Source organism: Equus przewalskii, chromosome 16 (genome assembly GCF_037783145.1).
Source record: "Equus przewalskii isolate Varuska chromosome 16, EquPr2, whole genome shotgun sequence".
NCBI classification, from domain to species: domain Eukaryota; kingdom Metazoa; phylum Chordata; class Mammalia; order Perissodactyla; family Equidae; genus Equus; species Equus przewalskii.
This window is the reverse complement of record NC_091846.1, coordinates 16,287,879-16,308,957: the sequence shown is the minus strand read 5'-3', so window position 1 is coordinate 16,308,957 and position 21,079 is coordinate 16,287,879. Positions and strand designations below refer to the sequence as shown.

Here is a 21,079-nt window from a genome sequence, read left to right as displayed (position 1 = left end):
TTATAAAAACCTTGGAAGTCTGGGATACCAGCAGGATGTGTCTAATTGTATGTCATTGTTGCCATTATTTCAACCAAAGATCTGATGAACCTTCTCGTTCTACAGACTCAGAATTTCCTTAGAATAGGAAAATTTCTCTTGTTGTTTATGCCTCATTTTTTTGTGTACCTTTTCTCCATCTCCTCTTTATTTTCTCCTTAAATGTCATTTATTTATATGTTAAATCTTCTGGATCTTTTCCCAAGTCTCCAGAATTTTCCCTCATTAAGTAAATGCCTGTGTGTGTGTGAGTGTGTGTGTGTGTGTGTGTGTGTGTGTTGTGATCTGTGTGTTCCATTTGATATTCTAGGACATTCGTTATATCTTTGAATAAAGATAAATGCATTTATTTATTTCAAAAAAAATGTTTTCTTTCTTTTCTTTCCAAAAAGTCTTTCTATTTCTCTAATTGCCTTTCCTAGAAAACAACTCTCTGGTTAGTGCTTTCTAGTTAAAATTCTCATTTGAGTCTTTCAATTCTAATCTAATCAGACTTGAACAGCTTCTTAACTTAAGGATGTGATAGATAAAATTCAAGAAAATCTGTGAACTAGGATGGTAAAAATTACTTCTCTATTTTTACTAACTTCTAAACAGAATATGTAATTTCCTTCAATTATGGACATGGACCATAAAGTTCCTGTGTCTTTGTTAATAGTGTAAATCATAGATATTTTTCTATCATATCATTATTTTACTATATGTCTGATATACTTATATATTGATAATTACTTCCAAATTAGCCTAATTAACTGCCAATTGATCTTTTTATTTAATGCGTTAATAGGAAAGCATATATGTTACTACATCGTATATTTGTTTTTAAATAGGTTTTGAATACATCAATACTTTTTTCCTGTATAATACTATGCATTTATGTTTAGAAAAAATATTTTTTTTCTGAATAAAGATCCACAGGCTGCTCCATATTTCCAAAAGAATTTGTGGCACACGACAATTTAAGAAACTCTGATTTAAAGCCCTATGTATATGTATATCACGGTGGCTGATTCCTTCTGAGCTGCGGATTAAGTTTTCATTAGATGTCAGATCAATTAGTGTCTTTAAAATTTCAGCTACTCAGAAGCAGTGGAAAGCACAAGAGTCTTTATTCTATAGCTCAGCTGTGAACATACCAGTAAATCATTAGCCCTATGCTGAGACCACGAAGGAGTTCCTTTTTCTGCGCAAGTAGAATTTTGAATTCTGTTTAGTCTATACAGGCAACAGTTTGGACCTAAAATAATAAAGTTGACTTTAGATAACATTGTAACCTAATCTTTCATTTGTTCATCCATCCATCTCTCCATTCACTCATTCATTTATTCATATAACAAACACTTGGTTTTTGTGCAAGCTCATGTATGAATATATGTGTGTGTCTAGTATATGTGTGCACATATATATGAAAATTTCAAGTTCTAAGTAACTGATCTTAAGTGAATTTTTAAATATAACTCTAAGTTGAAACTCCCTTATGTTAATTTGAATTACGAAGTCAAACAGTCTGAGTATATGAAAGAGATAAATTTGGTATTTATAATTCTGAGCTTTAAAAAATGTAGATTTGATGCCTTAGGTGAAAATCGTTGAAGCTAAAAGCAAGATGACTAAAGAAGTCAACAAATTATTATTGAATCATTTGAAAAAAGTCTTGTAAATTTTCCATTATTGTGCTATCAATTGAAGTATAAAAAGGTTTTTGAATCATAGAAATTTCATGTTACAGGAGATATTCTTTTTCATATAGCAGAGATATTAAGGGACTTCCACAGACAATATAACTAATTGAGAGTAGAGCCAGATTAGAATATGGATCTATTTAGTCTTAATAATTTAAGATACATCAAATGATATTATATATTTCTTTTGCTCAGTTTATAGAACTCACTTTAATAAATGCTGGATTTAAGGGAATGAATATTCTTAAACTGGATGAATGTCACTCCAGAATGAATCTCTCTCCTAGAAATTTCTGCTTCAGTATTAATAGTTCAAAAATGTATGTTTAAGTGACAAAGAGACATTTCTATATTTGGGTAAAATATTACACTCTATATTTTGAAATATATGCCTCAGATTGGTGTTGAGTCACTTCAAGGTGAAGCATTTGGAAAATTTGAGAAAAGCAATCAGTTTATGAGTTAATGGACTCCTTGTGTCTGTCAGTCATTTTTAACACTATGTGACATGAAAACGATTTGGTTAATAATGTAAGTAATGTTATAGTAAGGTTGAGAAAAAGGCATTGAACAAACATTCATTCATAAAGATTAGACAGCAGAAAAGCCAGAGCAACCTTCCAGTTTTAGACAATATAAAAAACAGGGGCATTTATTTGGTTTCAGGATCCTCTTTTAATTGCCTCTTCTACCTAGTTGTAGATCACAGGTGAAATATGTAAGTCAAACACTTGATATTTATTTATTTATTTATTTAAAATGACCAGGTGTTACATTCAAGTCTTTAATGCATTTTGAGTTGATTTTTGTGCATGGTGTAAGGGAGTGGTCTACTTTCTCTTGTTTGCGTGTGACTGTCCAGTTTTCCCAGTACCATTTTTTGAAGAGACTCTCTTTTCTCCATCGTATGCTCTTGGCTCCCTTGTTGAAAATTAGCTGTCCATAGATGCGTGGGTTTCTTTCTGGGCTCTCGATTCTTTTCCATTGATCTGTGTGTCTGTTTTTGTGCCAGTACCATGCTATTTTGGTTACTATAGCTTTGTAATATATTTTGAAATCAGGGAGTGTGATACCTCCAGCTTTGTTCTTTTTTCTCAGGAATCCTTTGGCTATTCAGGGTCTTTTGTTGTTCCATATAAATTGTAGGATTCTTTGTTCTATTTCTGTGAAAAATGTTGTTGGAACTTTGGCAGGGATTGCGTTGAATCTGTAGATTCACTAGGAAGTATGGACATTTTAACTATGTTAATTCTTCCAATCCAAGAGCACAGAATGTCTTTCAATTTCTTTGTGTCTTCTTCAGTTTCTTTCAACAATGTTTTATAGTCTTCGGTATACAGATCATTAACCTCTTTGGTTAAATTTATTCCTAGGTATGTTATTCTTTTTGTTGCCATTGTAAATGGGATTGTATTCTTAATTTCTTTTTCTGCTACTTCATTGTTAGTGTTTAGAAACACAACTGAGTTTTGTGTGTTGATTTTGTCTCCTGCAACTTTACCATATTCTTTTATTATTTCTAAAAGTTTTTTGGTGGATTCCTCAGGGTTTTCCATATATAAAATCATGTCATCTGCAAATAGTGACAGTTTCACTTCTTCCTTTCCAATCTGGATCCCTTTTATTTCTTTTTCTTACCTGTTTGCTCTGGTTAAAGACTTGAATGTAAGATCTGAAACTATGAAACTTTTAGAAGAAAACATAGGCAGTATGCTCTTCGACATTGGTCCTAGTGTATTTTCAGGTATCATGTCTGACCGGGCAAGGGAAACAGTAGAAAAAATAAACAAATGGGACTACATCAAACTAAAAAACTTCTGCACAGCAAAGGAAACCATCAACAAGACAAAAAGACAACCTAACAATTGGGAGAAGACATTTGCAAACCATATATCTGATGACAGGTTAATATCCAAAATATATGAAGAACTCATACATCTCAATAACAAAAAAACTAACAGCTCAATTTAAAAAAATGGGCAAAAGATCTGAATAGACATTTCTCCAAAGAAGATATACAGATGGCCAACAAGCACATGAAAAGATGTTCAACGTCATTAACTATCAAGGAAATTCAAATGAAAACTACAATGAGAGTGGGCCCGGTCCCGTGGCCAAGGGGTTGAGTTCACGCCTTCTGCTTTGATGGCCCAGGGTTTTACTGGTTCGGATCCTGGGCACGGACATGGCAACACTCATCGGGCTGTGCTGAGGCGGCGTCCTGAATGCTACAACTAGAAGAACCCACAACTAAAATATATACAACTATGTACTGGGGGGATTTAGGGAGAAAAAGCAGAAAAAAAAAATATTGGCAACAGTTGTTAGCTCAGGTGCCAATCTTTAAAAAAAAAAAAAAGTACAATAAGATATCAACTCACTCCAGTCAAAATGGCTATAATTAACAAGACAGGAAACAACAAGTGTTGGAGAGGATGTGGGGAGAAGGGAACTCTCATACACTGCTGGTGGAAATGCAAACTGGTGCAGCCACTATGGAAAACAGCATGGAGATTCCTCAGAAAATTAAGACTAGAACTACCAAACAATTCAGCTATTCCACTACTGGGTATTTATCCAAAGAACATGAAAACACAAATGCATAAAGATGCATGCACCCCTATGTTTATTGCAGCATTATTCACAATAGCCAAGACTTGGAAGCAACCTAGGTGCCCATCAAGGGACGAATGGATAAGAAGATGTGGTATATACACACAATGGAATAGTACTCAGCCATAAGAAATGATGAAATCTGGTCGCTTGTGACAACATAGATGGACCTTGAGGCTATTATGCTAATCGAAATAAATCAGAGGGAGAAAGTCAAACACCATATGATCTCACTCATAAGTAGAAGATAAAAACAACAACAAACAATCACATAGAGACAGAGATTAGATTGGTGGTTGCCAGAGGGGAAGGAGGGAGGGAGGAGGGAGAAAGGATTGATTAGGCACATGTGTGTGGTGATGGACTATAATTAGTCTTTAGGTGGTGAGCACAATGTAATGTACACAGAAATCAAAATATAATTATGTACACCTGAAATTTATATAATGTTATAAACCAATATTACCACAATAAAAAATAAAGAACGAAAGTAAAAAATAAAATGTCTAGGTGTGTATTGTTTGTTATTATAATGTGAGCATATAGTCTCATTCATGTTGTTCACCTGGGTATAATGCTTTAATGTCTCTAGATTTTACTTCAGCTAAAATAAGTCAAGCATAGTGTGATTTTCACCTACAGGGTTATGCTTGTGATGTTCTCATCTGTCCTTAAATATGCCAAACAGAAATTTGAAAAATCTGAACAAAAATATATTTCTATCAAAACCATTTTTAGGTAATAGCTACTGAGCAGCTACAGTGACTTATTATTTATTTTGATGTTAGAAAAATATGCTCTTCACTTATAACATTGGAACCTCAAGAGGAAAGGAGAGTTGCATATTGAAGACACTGAATAAAACAAAGGAGAGGGATTGAGACAGAAAATAGACTGGTTTGAACATGAAATATGAAAAAGGCCATTTTCTGCATTTTCTAAATGTTTCTGAAATCAAATGCCTTATATTTTAGACTTGTTTACATTTCTGAATATTTAATAGATAGTAAAGTTGATAATCAATTGATACGTGTCTCAGCTGCAGGAGCTGGGCAATTGGGAGTCTCTGAGCCACAGCTCTTTGCTTCCCTCTCCATGGCTTCAATATCACCCATCTCACCTTCCCTGCAAAGTGAAGTTGGTACGAAGTGTGCTTTGTCAATCCTTATTGATGGCCAGCTAAAGGACAGAGAGCGGGGAAGGGTCATTGGCCCCAACTAGATTTAAGATTTTCTGAAAGTCTACTTTCAGTGCTAGAATTTGCAAATGTGCCGTTAGAACAGAACTTTAGATTCTTTAGTTCTGTTTATGTCCAGCCTAGTCTCCCTGTAACTTTTCTACATCACTAGGTCCAATCAACCATAAGTATAAATTTCTCCCCAACTCCTTTTCTAGTTCTACCAAGGAAAAATAATCTCTCTTCTCTAAATTAATTTCCCTTATGCTTTATTCTGACTCACCTTAGGGAGACTTGATTTATTATAAGATTTAGTGAATTATTTTCTATTTTATTTGAGTAGCTGCAAATCTGTAAGCCTGGGACCTATACCTGGAATGAGCTAAATGCACCAGCCATCTAAGGAAAAGGGCTGGGGAATTTATGTCTATGCACATCCCAAAGATCTTTTGCTTATAGGTGAAAGATTATAACCCTGAGACTACCTGAAAGGAGATCCAGAGAAAGTTAGCAATGAAAAAATGGGTCCTAGTGTATTTTCAGGTATCATGTCTGACTGGGCAAGGGAAACAGTAGAAAAAATAAACAAATGGGACTACATCAAACTAAAAAACTTCTGCACAGCAAAGGAAACCATCAACAAGACAAAAAGACAACCTAACAATTGGGAGAAGACATTTGCAAACCATATATCTGATAACAGGTTAATATCCAAAATATATGAAGAACTCATACATCTCAATAACAAAAAAGTAAGGATATGGGGTGGTAGTTTAGTCTTTCTTGAGAAAGATTAGTTCTTAAGAGCAAAAAAATGAGGAGTCTGTTTTATCTTCCATTGTTTCTCCTTCTGTGATTGCCTGTTCATTTGCCATCTGAGCTTGATCTAGTTGCACATTGGAAAGCTCAGAAATCTGGTTCCATGACTTCACTCCATAGAAATGGCATCAGCTGCACACAGTAAAAATCAGTGTGAACACTGATACAAAATATCTAAATAAAAATATTAGCCACGCTAAGAATATTGCATACTTGACCAAGTAGGGTTTCTTTCAGGAAAGCCAGAATATTTCAATATTAAGAAATTCATTAATATAGTTTTCCATACTTCTAGGACTAAGTAGAACAATTATGTAATTTTCTCTTTAGAAGCAGAAAAGACCTTAGACAAAAATTCAACATCCATTCCAGAGAATAAATAAATAAAACAATTAAAAATGATTGCATGACATAAGGAATGGCATAAATAAATACAGAGATAAATGGATTGATAGATAATTGGCAATACCAAGTATATATTCTAGTGGAAATAAAAATTTGGATAACTGCTTAAGAAAACTATTTGACCCAGAAATTCCATTCTTAGATACAAGACCAACAGACATGGGCAAAAATATGCATAAGAACAATATTCTAATAGCCCCAGACTGGAAACCACACAAATGTCATGGAAAATAGAATGATAAATAAATTTTGCTAAATACATAAATCAAAATATGATGCAGAATTGAAATAAAAATGATTGCTTCTAACAATATGAATGTATTTTGGAGAGCTAATGTTGAACCAAGAAAGACATAAAAACTACGTATTCTGTGATTCATTTATATAAAGCTAAAAACTAATTGAAAGTAATTTATGGTGCTAGCAGTCACATTTGTGATCACAAAATGTGACTGGGAACAGAGAAGACAGGTTCCTGAGGTGCAGATGTTCTTCTGGATTTTTATCTGGGTCGTGTCACACAGGTGTGTCGATGTTTTAAAAAAGTAGCAACCTATATAGTAATATTCACGTATTTTTACTGTATGTATGTTATATCTCATGACAAACTTAAAATGAATAATCATGGCAATGAATCACAATATATTGAATAAAATAAAGGAAGAACCCACGGGTCCGTTAGTAATACTCAATAATGAAAAGGAGAAGAGGGCAAGATTTTACATACAGAAAAATGCAAGTTAGTAAATATAGAAGTGATGGTAGAATAAGAAAACCCCCAATTTTCAAACACTCTGTAATACTTCATGCAGGCATATAATTAATACTCAATAATGGGTAATTTGTTTTGTGTTTTTTTTTTTTTTTTGAGGAAGATTAGCCCTGAACTAACATCTGCCACCAATCCTTCTCTTTTTCTTGAGGAAGACTGGCCCTGAGCTAACATCCATGCCCATTTTCCTCTACTTTATATGTGGGATGCCTACCACAGCATGGCTTGCCAAATGGTGCCATGTCCGCACCTAGGATCCCAACTGGCAAACCCCGGGGCAGCCAAAGAGGAACGTGTAACTTTGCTGCGACACCAGGCAGGTCCCAAGTGTTTTTGTTTTGTTGTTATTTTTTTAACGGAATTGGAGGAGACCCCATGCCTGTCCTCTGGGACCTGGATAAACACTGATGTGTACCTGCTGGACTGGTCAGGGTCCCAGCAGACTCTTGTTTGCAGGATCCCTAAGGCCAAACACTTGCCAATGTCTAGTGGTCTATGACCAGCTAAGCATCAGGCAATTAATGGTAAAGACAACATATAATTTATTGTTGAATTTAGAACACATTTTAGAGTAAGAAGAAATTCTAAAATAATTAAAATGGCATAATTTTAAAAATATTTATTGATCAATAAATTCATATTATATTGGCAATCCTGTAAAATAGTTCTATTAAAATTATTTTCAAAAATTAAGTTCCTTTCTTATAAAAGATAAAATTAGTGATGTTCATATATTAAGCAATTAAAGATTTACGATGATTTATTGAGTATTAAAAGGCAAAAATATTTATTCTTGGTGTAGTCTCATATTTTTATTATTTAACCATCTCTCTCTCTAACACTATGACACTCGTATTTTTCTGAAAAATGTATGACTTTTTCATTTTTTATTTTTTTGGTGAGGAAAGTTGGCCCTGAGATAACATCTGTGGCAATCTTCCTCTATTTTGTATGTGGGATGCCACCACAGCATGGCTTGATGAGCTGTGTGCAGGTCCATGCCCGAGAGCTGAACCCATGAACCCAGGGCCACCAAAGCAGAGCACGCAAAACTAACCACTAAGTCACTGGGCTGGCCCCAAATGAATGCTTTTCAGTATGACTATATTATTCTTATTTTTTCCATAAAATGTCCTGAAATATTCTTTAAAGTCGCATTTTTATGGTTAATAAATTTTAAATTATTGACAGTTTAAAAACGAGCAGAAAAATCAAGGATGAAATTATATGGAATCCAGAAAACCCCTACAAATTGCATCTCTGTCACTTAAATATACATTTATTGTATGAACTTAGTTCCTTATATTGTTTTGTTTTCCTAAATGTCTGCCATAGAAAAAACTTAAAGTACAGTTAAAGATCACCTCGTGTTCAGTTTTGAATAATGGAATTTTTCTTTTTGTAATAAATATATAATTGAATTTTCAGTTAGTGCTATATTTAAAATGAAAGATATTTACTTAAAAAGTAATGAAGTATACATTGACCTTGCTCAAATGTAAAATATCATCTCAACAGGCAGTGTGGCTCCACTCTTATTTATAATCACATTTTAAAAATAGTTTTTGTTACTATCTTCATTATCAACTGATTGCATACATTTTAAATAGATAACTTCAGCCCTTTGATCTTTATATAGTGTTTCTTATAAAACAAATGAATATTCTAAATGGCCCTATGAATTTAAAACATGTAGGTTTAATTATTCACATACAAAGATTATACTTCTATTTAAAAGCAGTGTAATTGAAGTTTCATATGAGTATCATTTTTCTCCACATGGTTGTTTTTCTTTTGATCCTTTTGCGGTTTCCTTCATATTTTACCAGCAGCATATTTTCTTGTGATGTGTGCCATCATTTTCTCTGCCATGCCTTTTTAACTTGTCCTTATGTAGCATTTCTTTTCATAGGTGCCACTGTGAGTTCGTGCCAGCAGGAGGAAATATTAAACCAAAAATTGGAAAGCAATGTGGTGTAGTGCGATATATCCAGGTTCGGATGCCAGACAGGTGGATCTGGCTTTAAATAGCAGGCCTTCCACTTACTCTCTGAGGGACCACATCTGTAAAATGTGAATAATAAATGGCAAGGGTTAATGCACCCAGCAGATGCTTACTAAATAGTGCCTACTGAATTATTTTGTCATTGCCATTCCTAGAGTATAACCCAAAGGAAATTGTGCCTAAACACACTGCTGACCTGATTCATTGGGAACTTCATTCAGATTGTTTATTTCTAACGAAACAGTAGTGTTAACAATGGAGCAGCTTTATCATCTGGAAAATATACCATAAAGGGATAGATGAAAACAGAAGTCATTTCTGCTACTGCCTTTAATCATAAGCTGGATGTTGGGAATGCAGAAGATAAAACCCAACAAATGACAAGCAAAGCTGACTGAGGAATTAAAAGACTTCCATGGCAGAGGAAAAGCTTGGTTTTAAAACAAATCATTAACTATTTTTCAGTGTATTTCTTATTTAGAGAGTCAACATCTCTGGGGAAAAAAAGCAAAGATTGTCAGTTGGAAAATAAGTTGGGAGCAAGAAAGTCTTTTAACAAGCAAAGAGTTTCCATAGCCACTGATTTTGAGACTTCATAAAATGTCATAATTCAGATTAAAGAAAGAATACTGTATCATTAATTGGAAAGTGATTTCTTCTATAATGTTTTTCTTGTTTTTTGTGGGGAAAAAAGCCATATCTCTCCTGCAAAAAACCTGGCAAAAGATTTATGAACATTGTTCAACATTTATATCACATGCTATTGGAAATTCACGGGCTTGAACAAATGAGTAAATATTCCTCACCTCTGCTTTGTTCTTTTTTCTAGGTGCCTCCCATTCTCCTTGATAAGCAGTTCTCTGAATTCACTCCGGACATTACACCAATCATTTTGGCAGCCCATACAAATAATTATGAGATAATAAAACTTTTAGTTCAAAAAGGAGTCTCGGTACCCAGACCCCATGAGGTCCGCTGTAACTGTGTTGAATGCGTCTCCAGCTCAGATGTGGATAGCCTCCGCCACTCACGCTCCAGACTCAACATCTACAAGGCCTTGGCCAGTCCCTCTCTCATCGCACTGTCAAGTGAAGATCCTTTTCTCACAGCCTTTCAGTTAAGTTGGGAGCTTCAGGAACTGAGTAAGGTGGAAAATGAATTCAAGTCAGAGTATGAGGAGCTGTCACGACAGTGCAAACAATTTGCTAAGGACCTACTGGATCAGACAAGAAGTTCCAGAGAACTGGAAATCATTCTTAATTACCGAGATGACAATAGTCTCATAGAAGAACAAAGTGGAAATGATCTCGCAAGACTAAAATTGGCCATTAAGTACCGTCAAAAAGAGGTGAGCGTTGCCAGTTTCATCCATCAAAATGCCATAGAATTTAAACAGAGTGGAGTAAACTGGTACTCCAAAATTAGGTTTGGGTATTAGAGCATTTTCTATTTAACTGTAAGTGGATGCTATTTATTGTTTACCAGATTAATAATTATGAATCATATTGAAGAGTAGGATAAGAGGTTTAATAATTGGTGATGGTTTTGGCATCTGTGTTAAAATGCACACATTTACTGTAGTATATTGGAAAAACTAATGAATTTTGAGAGTCTCCAGAGAGAGAGTTCTGGTTCTACCATTTGTAAGTCTTATTATTTCAGAAGGTCACACAGATCTCTTTGAGCTTCAATTTTATCATCTGCTTAATAGATTTAACACTCATAATATTTGATTATATACATATAAAATATTTTCCTCAGTTTTGCAAGAAGTGTAAAATGTGTGGATGTGTGTGAAGGCTCTTAGTAAATTATAAGGTATTACATGAATAAAATACATTATATGTTAGAAATTATTAATGAACAAAAAGGCTTTAGTCCAAGAGCAGATGAAAGTACTGGTGCTTCTTTCATGTCTGCCTTAGTTTCTTGATTTGTCAGGAATAAAAAGTCAAAGAAATTAATTGCAGGAAAGTAATGAATTTCTCATGAAATTTCCATGAATTTGAAGTATTAAGTAAAGAAATCTCAGATCTATGACACTTGTTATCCAGCTTAATTGTTTTATGTTTCCACCACTGTTTGAGTTTGAGTGAGTTCTCCAAAAACTCTTTACTTCTATCTCCAGAAAACGTAGGTTGGCTATTTGCTCTTGAATGATAGTAATTATCTATTCCAGAATGACAGTTGGAAAAAACTATATAATGTAAGATGAAAAGGAAGAGAAAAAGAAAAATAGGCTTCTGAATGAAAAAATGTATTCAGTTTCTTTTGAACTTGGCCCTGATTATTTCACGTTAGCGCTGGCTGCTTTGTCTGTTGTGTTGGGGAGGAGGACATTTCCTCTCTCCAAATGGGGGTTCGTCTGGCTGGAGAACGAATTAAATTCACATGAGACAGAATAGCAAGAGAAAATTAAACAAAGCTTTATGAGGAACCATGGCCCTGGGCCTTTCTTCCCGAAGGAAGAAAGGGCACCGAAGAAGTGGGGTGCACAGAGTGGTTATATAGCCCCCAAACGGGGTGTTTCACATGTGATTGAAATGTCCCTCCCACAATAGTCACAAGATTGCCCTGTTGGCACAGTGCTTGATGGACACAGCAGGTAATGGTCTGCTATCTCGGTGGGCATAGCAGGAGGCAAGTCTATGTCTGGAGCTGGGCGGTCACAGGTGAGCGCAGAAGCAATGGTTCCTAGCCTAAGGAAAGATGCTTAATCCTTAAGGAATGCCAAAGTTGGGAGGGGGAGGGAAGTCAGTTACAGGAGGTTACCAGACTAGCACAATAAAATGCAGATTTTAAGTCCTTGCCTTTGGTATTGATTAAGAGTTTTTGGAGAGTAGGTCGTCGCCTTTCTTCTTCCTGGTACAGAGAGGGAGGCACCTTTTACAGATAGAGATTTACCTTACAAATGTAAACGTGTCCTAACAAAGGGCAAGTTCCATTCCTCAGAGCCTCCTTGCCTGTCCCAGTTTATCAAAAGCAATCAGCCTCAAATAATCCTGATGCCAAAGAGACATATCTTGGCGTGGCCAATTCCAGGTCCCCACAGTTGCTATTTACCAAATATTTAAGGTTTGAGATACTTGAATTTGCTTCCTCGACTTTTTCCTGTAGTTCTTTGGCCAGGTGTCATGGGATCGTGAAACTAGTTGAAACGAGCTTTTTCCTCCAACAAGGAAGCGACAGCCTCTTTTGTGCACATTCCCTCTGGCTGTAAATCACTCATGCTGATTTGAGCCATGTCAACGGTATCAACTCATTTTCTTAGGTTCCTGTGTTTAGAACTCAGAGATCTGATATTTTAAAGGGACTGGAATAATTTTAGTATACGACTATAAGAAACTGTTGAAAAACTTCACTTGATTAAAGATTTTAAAGTACTAACTATTAAAATTAAATGTAATTACATGCATTAGAACGGATAAAATGAGGTAAGTTATTGACATGGCCTCAGAATTTAGGCCAGGTCTTCTTAAAGATCCATTAATAACACAACATTATGCTTTTCTTTATTTAGTTTTCTGTGGGAAGGGGGATTGAAGGGATTGACACAATGAGTACAAAGATCTCTTATGGTATATCTGTTCAGTGTTGATATTATCCTTATAAATGGAGAGTGAAATATAATTCCCAGTATGTTCAATCTGTGAAATCAAACAACAGAGTAGCAGTCAGCTGTGCTCACCTATTACACTTTTGTTCTCTCTGTGGTCACTGAACCAACTCAGTTCTATTATATGCCTATGCTGATTTTTGTCCTGATATCATAAATGATTTAACTCTGCCTTTGGCCACAATGACTTTTGTGAAGGCTCTGGAACAAAATACTCATAGACTCTTTTCCCATACCCTCATACTAGAATGCTACAAATGATATTTAATCAACTGAAGCTGCCAAATTCTTGTCAGAGGCTTGTCTGAGACAAAATTTTCAATATGAATTTCTTGCACTTAACATATGTTTTTATTTTTACCTAAAAATCACTTTGATACATTTTCTATTCATTCATTTCTTCATTCATTAACTCTTTAAACATCTGCTTTACAGAATACATTCCAGGCAATGCCCAGGGCACTGAGGACTCCATGGGCTCATGGCTTTGCCCTTGTAGAGCTGATAGTCTGTTATGGGAAGACAATAAAAGATTAAACATATATTGTTCTCTGTTTTGTCCTGAACCACTAAAAGTGTTCATTCCTATTGAGCATTTTTTCTTTGCTTAGGTTGTTTCGTATATTTCAGGAACATACAAAGCAAGCTCAGCTTCAAAGCCTATTGAACAAAAAGACACAAATTGAGTCCTTAGATATGTCAGAAGCAAAGCAATGGAAAGCGTTTGGTAATTTCTAACACTTCTATCAAGATGCTTGTACTGTTTGCTAATATGAAGTTGTGAAATTGGAAGTGGTAAAATCTAATAATACAACAGAATGAAGGATGACTAAAAATATATAACATGGAACAAGAAAATAAGAATTAGTAATATCTTTTAAAAGATTTTTTTAAAGACACTGCATTTGTATTTTCTCTTTTCATCTTTCAAGATTACAGTGGAGAAAAAAATCAAAACAAAATTCTTACAGAGTTGTTCTGGAGTATCTTTCATTCCATATCAAAGAGTCTATTTCCCTTACGTTGACAGTTTTTCCAAAGCAAAGTAACACTGGATGGCATTATAAAATCAAGATTAAAATTTTACTCTCATATATATTCTTTGAAACCATAGGTCTTGTTTTATGAAATATACTCCTAAATTATTCAAAAATTATTGACTTCAAAATATTTGATTTAAAATTTTTTACTAAGATCATGTGTCTTAAACGAAACTCTGCTTTAGCCTAAATGTCTCACCTTGTGTCTTTTCACTACAAGTTTTCCTTGTTTTAGTCTAAACAAGATTGAGGCGTATGTTGGCCCTCCCTTATGTTTTTGGAAAACTTTCTGTTAAGGCCTACTCACTTTTAAAGCCATCTCAGGTCTCCGCTCCCGCAGGGAGATTCCATGAAGCAATTCCCCTCCGTACAGTCTCTGGGATAAGTGCCCTCATTGTATACATTCTATATTGCACCGTATTATTACATTTCACTCTCCTCTTCCAGACCATGTATGTCAGGAACACTTCTGTCTTGTTCACCAGTCACACTTCAGTACCTGACAGATAGAAGGTACTCTGTATGAATGAAGTCACAAAATCTCTCAGTTCTGGAAAGTTTCCTACATGTTTCTTTGCCAGGTTAAATTGCAGTGTTTAGGTTAATCATTTAATAACAGCTTTCCTATGAATTCAAGTATAAAAACAATTTATGTTGCCTGGACTTGATTGCAGACTCGTTCTGGTACTTCTCTAATATCATCCAGAAAGAAAGGCTTGCATTAATTGCATATCATAGATATTTTTACAGGCATAGAAAGGATTTTTCTATTAATTAATATATCTAATTAACACTGAATTAATATATCTATTAATATATCTATATTAATATATCTATATTAATATATCAGTGTTAATATATCTATTAACACTGAACAAATGATGTTATATCATTATGTTAATGATGTTTTATTGATCATGTACTGGTAGAACAAATATTATCTGGTAGCTAGCAATTGAATCAATATGTCAGGGACTGGGTTAATTTGTTAACATGGTTTATTATACTTAAACCTCCAAACAAATGTACAAATTGTGAACTTTTCTTTCTGTCAGGAGTCTGAGTGTTAAGTGATGTATAGTGTGTTACATTGTTAAGTGTTGTGGCCCAAAATACAGATCTTCACTACAAAACCTATGCTCTGTTATGGCACGTTACCTCCAGCCTGATGTCATCCTAGTGAATTGTGGTAAACCTGATCAACCGGAGCTCCTACTAGTTCAGTTGAGCACAGGAGTGAATTTCATGACTCAGCTTCTTCGTAATGAAGCCATGCATTTTGACATTAAGATTTTCTGTTTTCACGTTTTGATGAAGGGCTTGATTTCACTAAATAGTGCAGAGTCTCCTTACCTCAATTTTACTTTTTTTTTTTTTCTGCTTTAAACAATCATCTTTTTAGTCTCATTGTGGGAAGAGAGCAGAGAAAGTTCTTTGACCAGGGCTGGAAGCCAGGGCCCCCATCCCGATGTCACTCATCAAAATGAGTAATATCAAAGGATGCTGGAGAAAAACACAACCAAGCATCCACCCCTGAGAACTGATTTTCCTCCAGTGTGTTAGGTAAAGGAGAGGCATGAGTGAAGACATGTCTTAGACAAGGAATTTGTCCCTTGGTTCCTGGCATAATGTTTGCAGGTACAGAATTTATGGCAGTTAAAATTACCTTTATGCTGTCATTCGTCTTGCCTAATATTTGTACAATCACTGAATGTGTATGGAGAGCTTGATGCATTCCCTAAATATTTTTACAGCAAAGACCTTACCTAGTTTCAGTTACACATGGTTGACAATATTGTGAAGTAACTATGTAGTCCAAAAGCAAAGAAGCATAGATGTTGAATAATAATGGAAAACAGTGAAATGCATGATTTTGTGTGAAAGCATTACAATGCAATCTCTTTGTAACTCGCCAAATTAAAAGGAAAAAAATAATCTCTACATAGTCAACAGCATGTATGTTTTTTAAATTTATTTTCCCTTTCATGAAGGTATGTCAATAGCTTTACAACCTGAACTTTAGACTTTGGTGCTAATCTGGGTTCTGTCTTGTAAATTAATGGAGTTGTTAAAGAGGAAGGAAAAAAATCAAACTCACACAGCCCTCTACTCATACCCTCCCTACTTTCTTGTGAAGAGATTCGTGTCAATCAGATGCTGTCCACAGCATGCTGAACAGAATTGATCCCAAATATTCCAGAGTCGCACCTCTTTAAGGCTCCCTTACTGTTGTCAAGATTTATAGTTTTGTTTCCTGATTTATACAAAACTCCTTGATGTGGAATCAAGAAACAAACCTACTATCAGAAAGGAAACATAAGGAGAAGGATTCATGGACAGCAGAACCACAGAAGATCTAGCCCTAATACAACCAGGGAGGCCCCTAGGTGGGAAGGGAGGAGAGTAAAGGGGAAGGCATCAGAATCAGAATCATGTTGGGTGGTGGGAAGAGCAGTTAAGCAATGAATGGAGCAGAAGCAAAGGAAATTTCATTTTCTTAAAATTGCCTTGGGCTGGACTTATCTGCATTTCATAAGCTTTGTTTTGTTATTTTATAAACCTTTTTTTCATATTTATCATGACAAAAGTATTTTTTAATTCAAATTGAATTTGAATTTGAATTTGAAACTAAATGATAGTTTAAATTCAAACTTGCTGCTATGTGAATTTCATATTAAAAACAAATATTTAAAAATAGCACTCGCATGCTATATCTACCTGAAGTCCACCTGGAAACCTGGGAAGCTCCTTCTGGAGAGCTACCGTCAGGTGCTATTTTGTGCTCCTGGTAGTAGTTAAGGGAAAATAGTATCTCTGTCTATATATTTTCTATTCTGAAACCACCAACCCTCAAGGATGCACCACCACCCATCTCCACCAAAAAAGGAAAAAATCATAGAGAAGTCAAAGATAATGTTGCTTCCTGGCTATTGCATCAGAATCTTGGGATGGCGTTGGCAAATAATAGCTCTCACCTCTTAGATCCAGTGGATTCTAGTGGCTGGTTAGCAGCCATGCCAGAGCTTTGCAATTGCTACAAATGGGGCAGAGGAGCTGACCCTTGATAACTGTTTGGTTGTCTTCAAACCTTTTGTTTTCCTCCTTTTGCATTCTTGTTCAAGTCTAGGATATCTAAAATATGCTTTTCCTGTTTTCTTGTGCCTGGTAAATTCCACATCAGAGTGTAGATAATTTGGGGAGAAAAATATCTTATACTGTTGAAACTTTGTCTCATGGGCATCAAATAATTATTATAGAAGAATAGCAAAGAGAGTACTTCTAGGGAGAAAAATGAGAAAAGCATTCCCCTCCACAAGTGAAATTTTTCCACTGAAGTAACTTTGAGAGTCATTCATATAAGTAAAGTCGGTAATGCCGCTGCCTTAGTTTGGTTTACTTATTTAACACATACTGGGTTATTTGAATCAGACTTGAATTATTTACCACATTCCTCTTTTCTCTCTGTTTTGCAGTGTTTTGAAACATTCATGCCTTTCAGCTGTCTTCTCAAATACCACTTTCTCTGAAGCCTTCCCTTAACCTATCTCCAAGTCAAAATTATCGCTTTCTCTTGTTATGGCAGCAAGATTGCTTTTTGTAAATGCTCATTTTGCTTCTTATTATTTGTTTTCATACTTTGTTTCTCCAATTTAACATCTCACCTTTAGTCTTACCTCCTCCAATCCATTGCCCACAGCACCACTTAAGGTTTTTTGTTTCGTTTTGTGTTTTAGGAAAGGTAAAACTAGGAAGAACTTTCTGAATTACAGCACTGAAAGTCCCAAGTCTTGGGGAACCCCTCAGTTTGGTCGCCATAAATCTGAGCATGTGGGCTCTGTGTAAAGCCTTGGAACACCCATGTCTCACTCAAGTAAAATGCAAATGTCATAGCAAACTTTTTATGGCTTCTGCCTAAATTGTCAGTTTCATCTTTCATAATACCCACCATCACTACTTGCAATATTTCAGCCAAATAGAAACACTCATAATACAATCGTACTATTTTACCTCTTTGGGACTTTACACTCAGGAGTCTCTTGACATAGAAGGACCTCTGCCCTCTTTCACTTTGCTCGCCTATTGTGATGGGTTTTGCCTGGATCATACTAGAATCAGGAGGTTTTTAAACACTACAGTGCTGCTTCCATCTCACCCTCAGGCCAGTTACAACATGACTCCTGGAAATATGGTGACTTTTTTTTTTTCAAACTGTTGAGATGGTTCTAATGTGCAGTCAAGGTTGATTACTACTTGAAATTATCTATCGAGGCTTAATTCTTTAGTTAAAACTTTTGTAGATTTCCTTGACTTTCTCAGGTAGAGGAGACAGTGGTTGCCAAGTGTGATTGATCATAAAAATCATCTAGGCAGCTTTTAAAAATAATAACTATCTCAGCCCCACTTGCAGAAATTCGACTTCAGTAAGTCACTGCATTTGTGGAATACCACAGAATTTCTTTCAAGTTCTTCTCCTTCTTTCAATCTCTTTCTCCTCGCCTCAGGGCCCACCCTGCCATTTCCTTATTCTATTATGGCTGCCCGGACCCAGATGCTCTCCTCTCTACTTAACGTATATCATGCTAGTACTCAGGTTTTTCAAAGCTTTCACTTCTTTATTCCCTGTATCTGCAAAATAAGACCCAAGAGTCTGGTAGAAAAAAAATCCTATATCAAAATAATAGGAAGAAAGAGAGATAAAAAGAAGACCAAGAGAGAATGACTGACGGCTCTGCATAGACAGAGGGACAGGAAGAGCTATACATTAGTAAGCCCCTGTCACATGACAGAGAAATAAAATCTTTCCATCTCAAGTATGCATACCATAGCCATATCTTCTTTCAGGTAAATTTCTGGTCCTCTAAGAACTGTTGGAAAGATATCTTTTTCTTGGTATCAAGGAACTAGTCTCTGTCCGGTTGAAATAAAATATTTTATTAAACACATGAGGACTATAAAATGGATATAATTCTCTTTACTGCTCCTAACTAGGTATCTGATATTATGCAAATTATCCTTCAAGTTTCTGTTTTCTCACCTTTAAAATGGAAATATACTGCCTATGTCATATGCTGATAGTTAAGATGAAGGGTGATGACACAAGTCCAGAGCTTAGCATATTTGCTGGCTCATGAAAGAGTAGCTATCTATTATTATTAGTTATTACTATTATTATCACTGTTTTTGTTTACTTTCTCATCTAGGCATCTGGGTTGCATTACACTTTTGAATATCAAAAATAAGTTTTTCCTTCTTACAGTCTACTGGTGTAATCAGTACTCTGAACCCTTTATATTGAAACATACATTCTCATCAAAAATGTATAATGTATAAATTTTATCCCTGTCCCCAAGGTTGTCCATACTTGAATTCTTCCATTATAGGCTTTCAAAAGCAACTTCTCTTATACATTACAAACTTGATTTTAATTTGTCCTTCTGACTTGCATTTTTAATTATATTTCGGCATTGATTATGGATGCCCTTTGAACCTGACTGCTGCATTGCTGCACCTCAGAATCAGGAGCTGACATCACAGCAGCATGCATAAAAATGCTATGCATATGGTAGGATTTTAATACATAAGACTACTTTGAGTGATGTAAATAATTATGAGACTTGTAAAAGGGATAAAAAGCAGCATTCCTCTGGCTTAATTTTCTCTCCTGCAGTTCAGAGCATGCTCACTGGCTGACTTCTGGGCCCCTGCCTCTCAGTCCTCTATGCATGTGTGCACACCTGCTGTTGCTAGGCAAAGGCAACATGGATCACAGGCTCCCTAAGGCCTCCCCCCAGCCCCCTCCTAGGAACCAGCACTTTAGTGCTCCCTCTCTATAATGGATGAAGCAAATGCTTGTTCAGGACTTGTCAAACCGGCTGACAGAACTATGACAGCTCATTAGGCATTTAATTTAACACTAGGTTTTGGAGCTTGGAATTGAATCCACATGAGTTTCTTTACAGCTAATTAAATGACATGTAACCACTTTCTCCTAATTCATATCTGAAAATGATTGTTTTTTTCCTCCCACAATTAAATATAAAATTGTATATGTCCAAAATATTGTATAGATTTATCCTTTTAAACTGCACCGATTAGCAAGTGATAAATTTTTATCTTATAAAACATAAAATAGCAAATCTTAACTTTAAATTAGATATAAAACATAGCTTTTATTTGATACTGCTTTAAATAAATACAAAAAGAAGATGATTAAGTAATTTATCTTCAAAGAGGCATACTCTTCTATTTATCCAACAAAAATGTGCATATCCGCTGTATAAGCAACTCTTTCCAGTGTAGCTTTCACTTGTCACAGACATAAAATAAAAACATTAGGTTAATGGTAATATCTTTGAAAAATTCCACTGTGTATTGGACACTTTTTCTTGGTCCTCAAATAAATTACTTTTCTGGATAAAACTGCTGCTTCTGACTCCAGGATGATTGGCAAGGAAGGGTAGCAGTAAGATCAGCTGTTTTCTATTCTTCAGATCATTTAGTTTGCCAATGGTGAAGAACCATTTTGTTTCTTTTGCACAAAATTCACATTTGCATCTAAGGATTATTTGTGGAGGGGGTCATTATTTAATGTCCCGTATTTTCTCTGTTCCTCATCACCAAACAAAATTAAGAATTACCAGTTTCTGAAATTATGGATTTAACACCTTATCTCAACCCACATAGTTCCTGGAAAAATGTAAAAACCCAATAGGTTGTCTTTTGGAGATTTATAAAACAGAAATATTATCATTCTCAAGAAATGTTTGATAGTTTTGAGATATAAGCTCCTGCTCCAGATTCCTTATAACTTACACAGAGGAGAGGAAACTTTTTAATTGATCCTCGCCCTCATTTTCCTTTGACCATATGAAGCATATTCATAACTTTTCTAAATGGAAGTTAATTATTTT

General features: G+C 35.2%; 1 protein-coding gene across 6 annotated transcripts in view; it reads left to right on the top strand.

The window, feature by feature from the left end:
• Positions 1–21,079, top strand: part of TRPC4 (transient receptor potential cation channel subfamily C member 4) — a 214,132-nt gene that overhangs the window by 92,977 nt on the left and 100,076 nt on the right. For all 6 annotated transcript variants that reach the window (XM_008526732.2, XM_070578089.1, XM_070578091.1 and 3 more), the window contains one exon: positions 10,342–10,860. In XM_008526732.2, the coding sequence (XP_008524954.1) occupies positions 10,342–10,860 (519 nt within the window). The remainder of the gene's footprint in view (positions 1–10,341; positions 10,861–21,079) is intronic.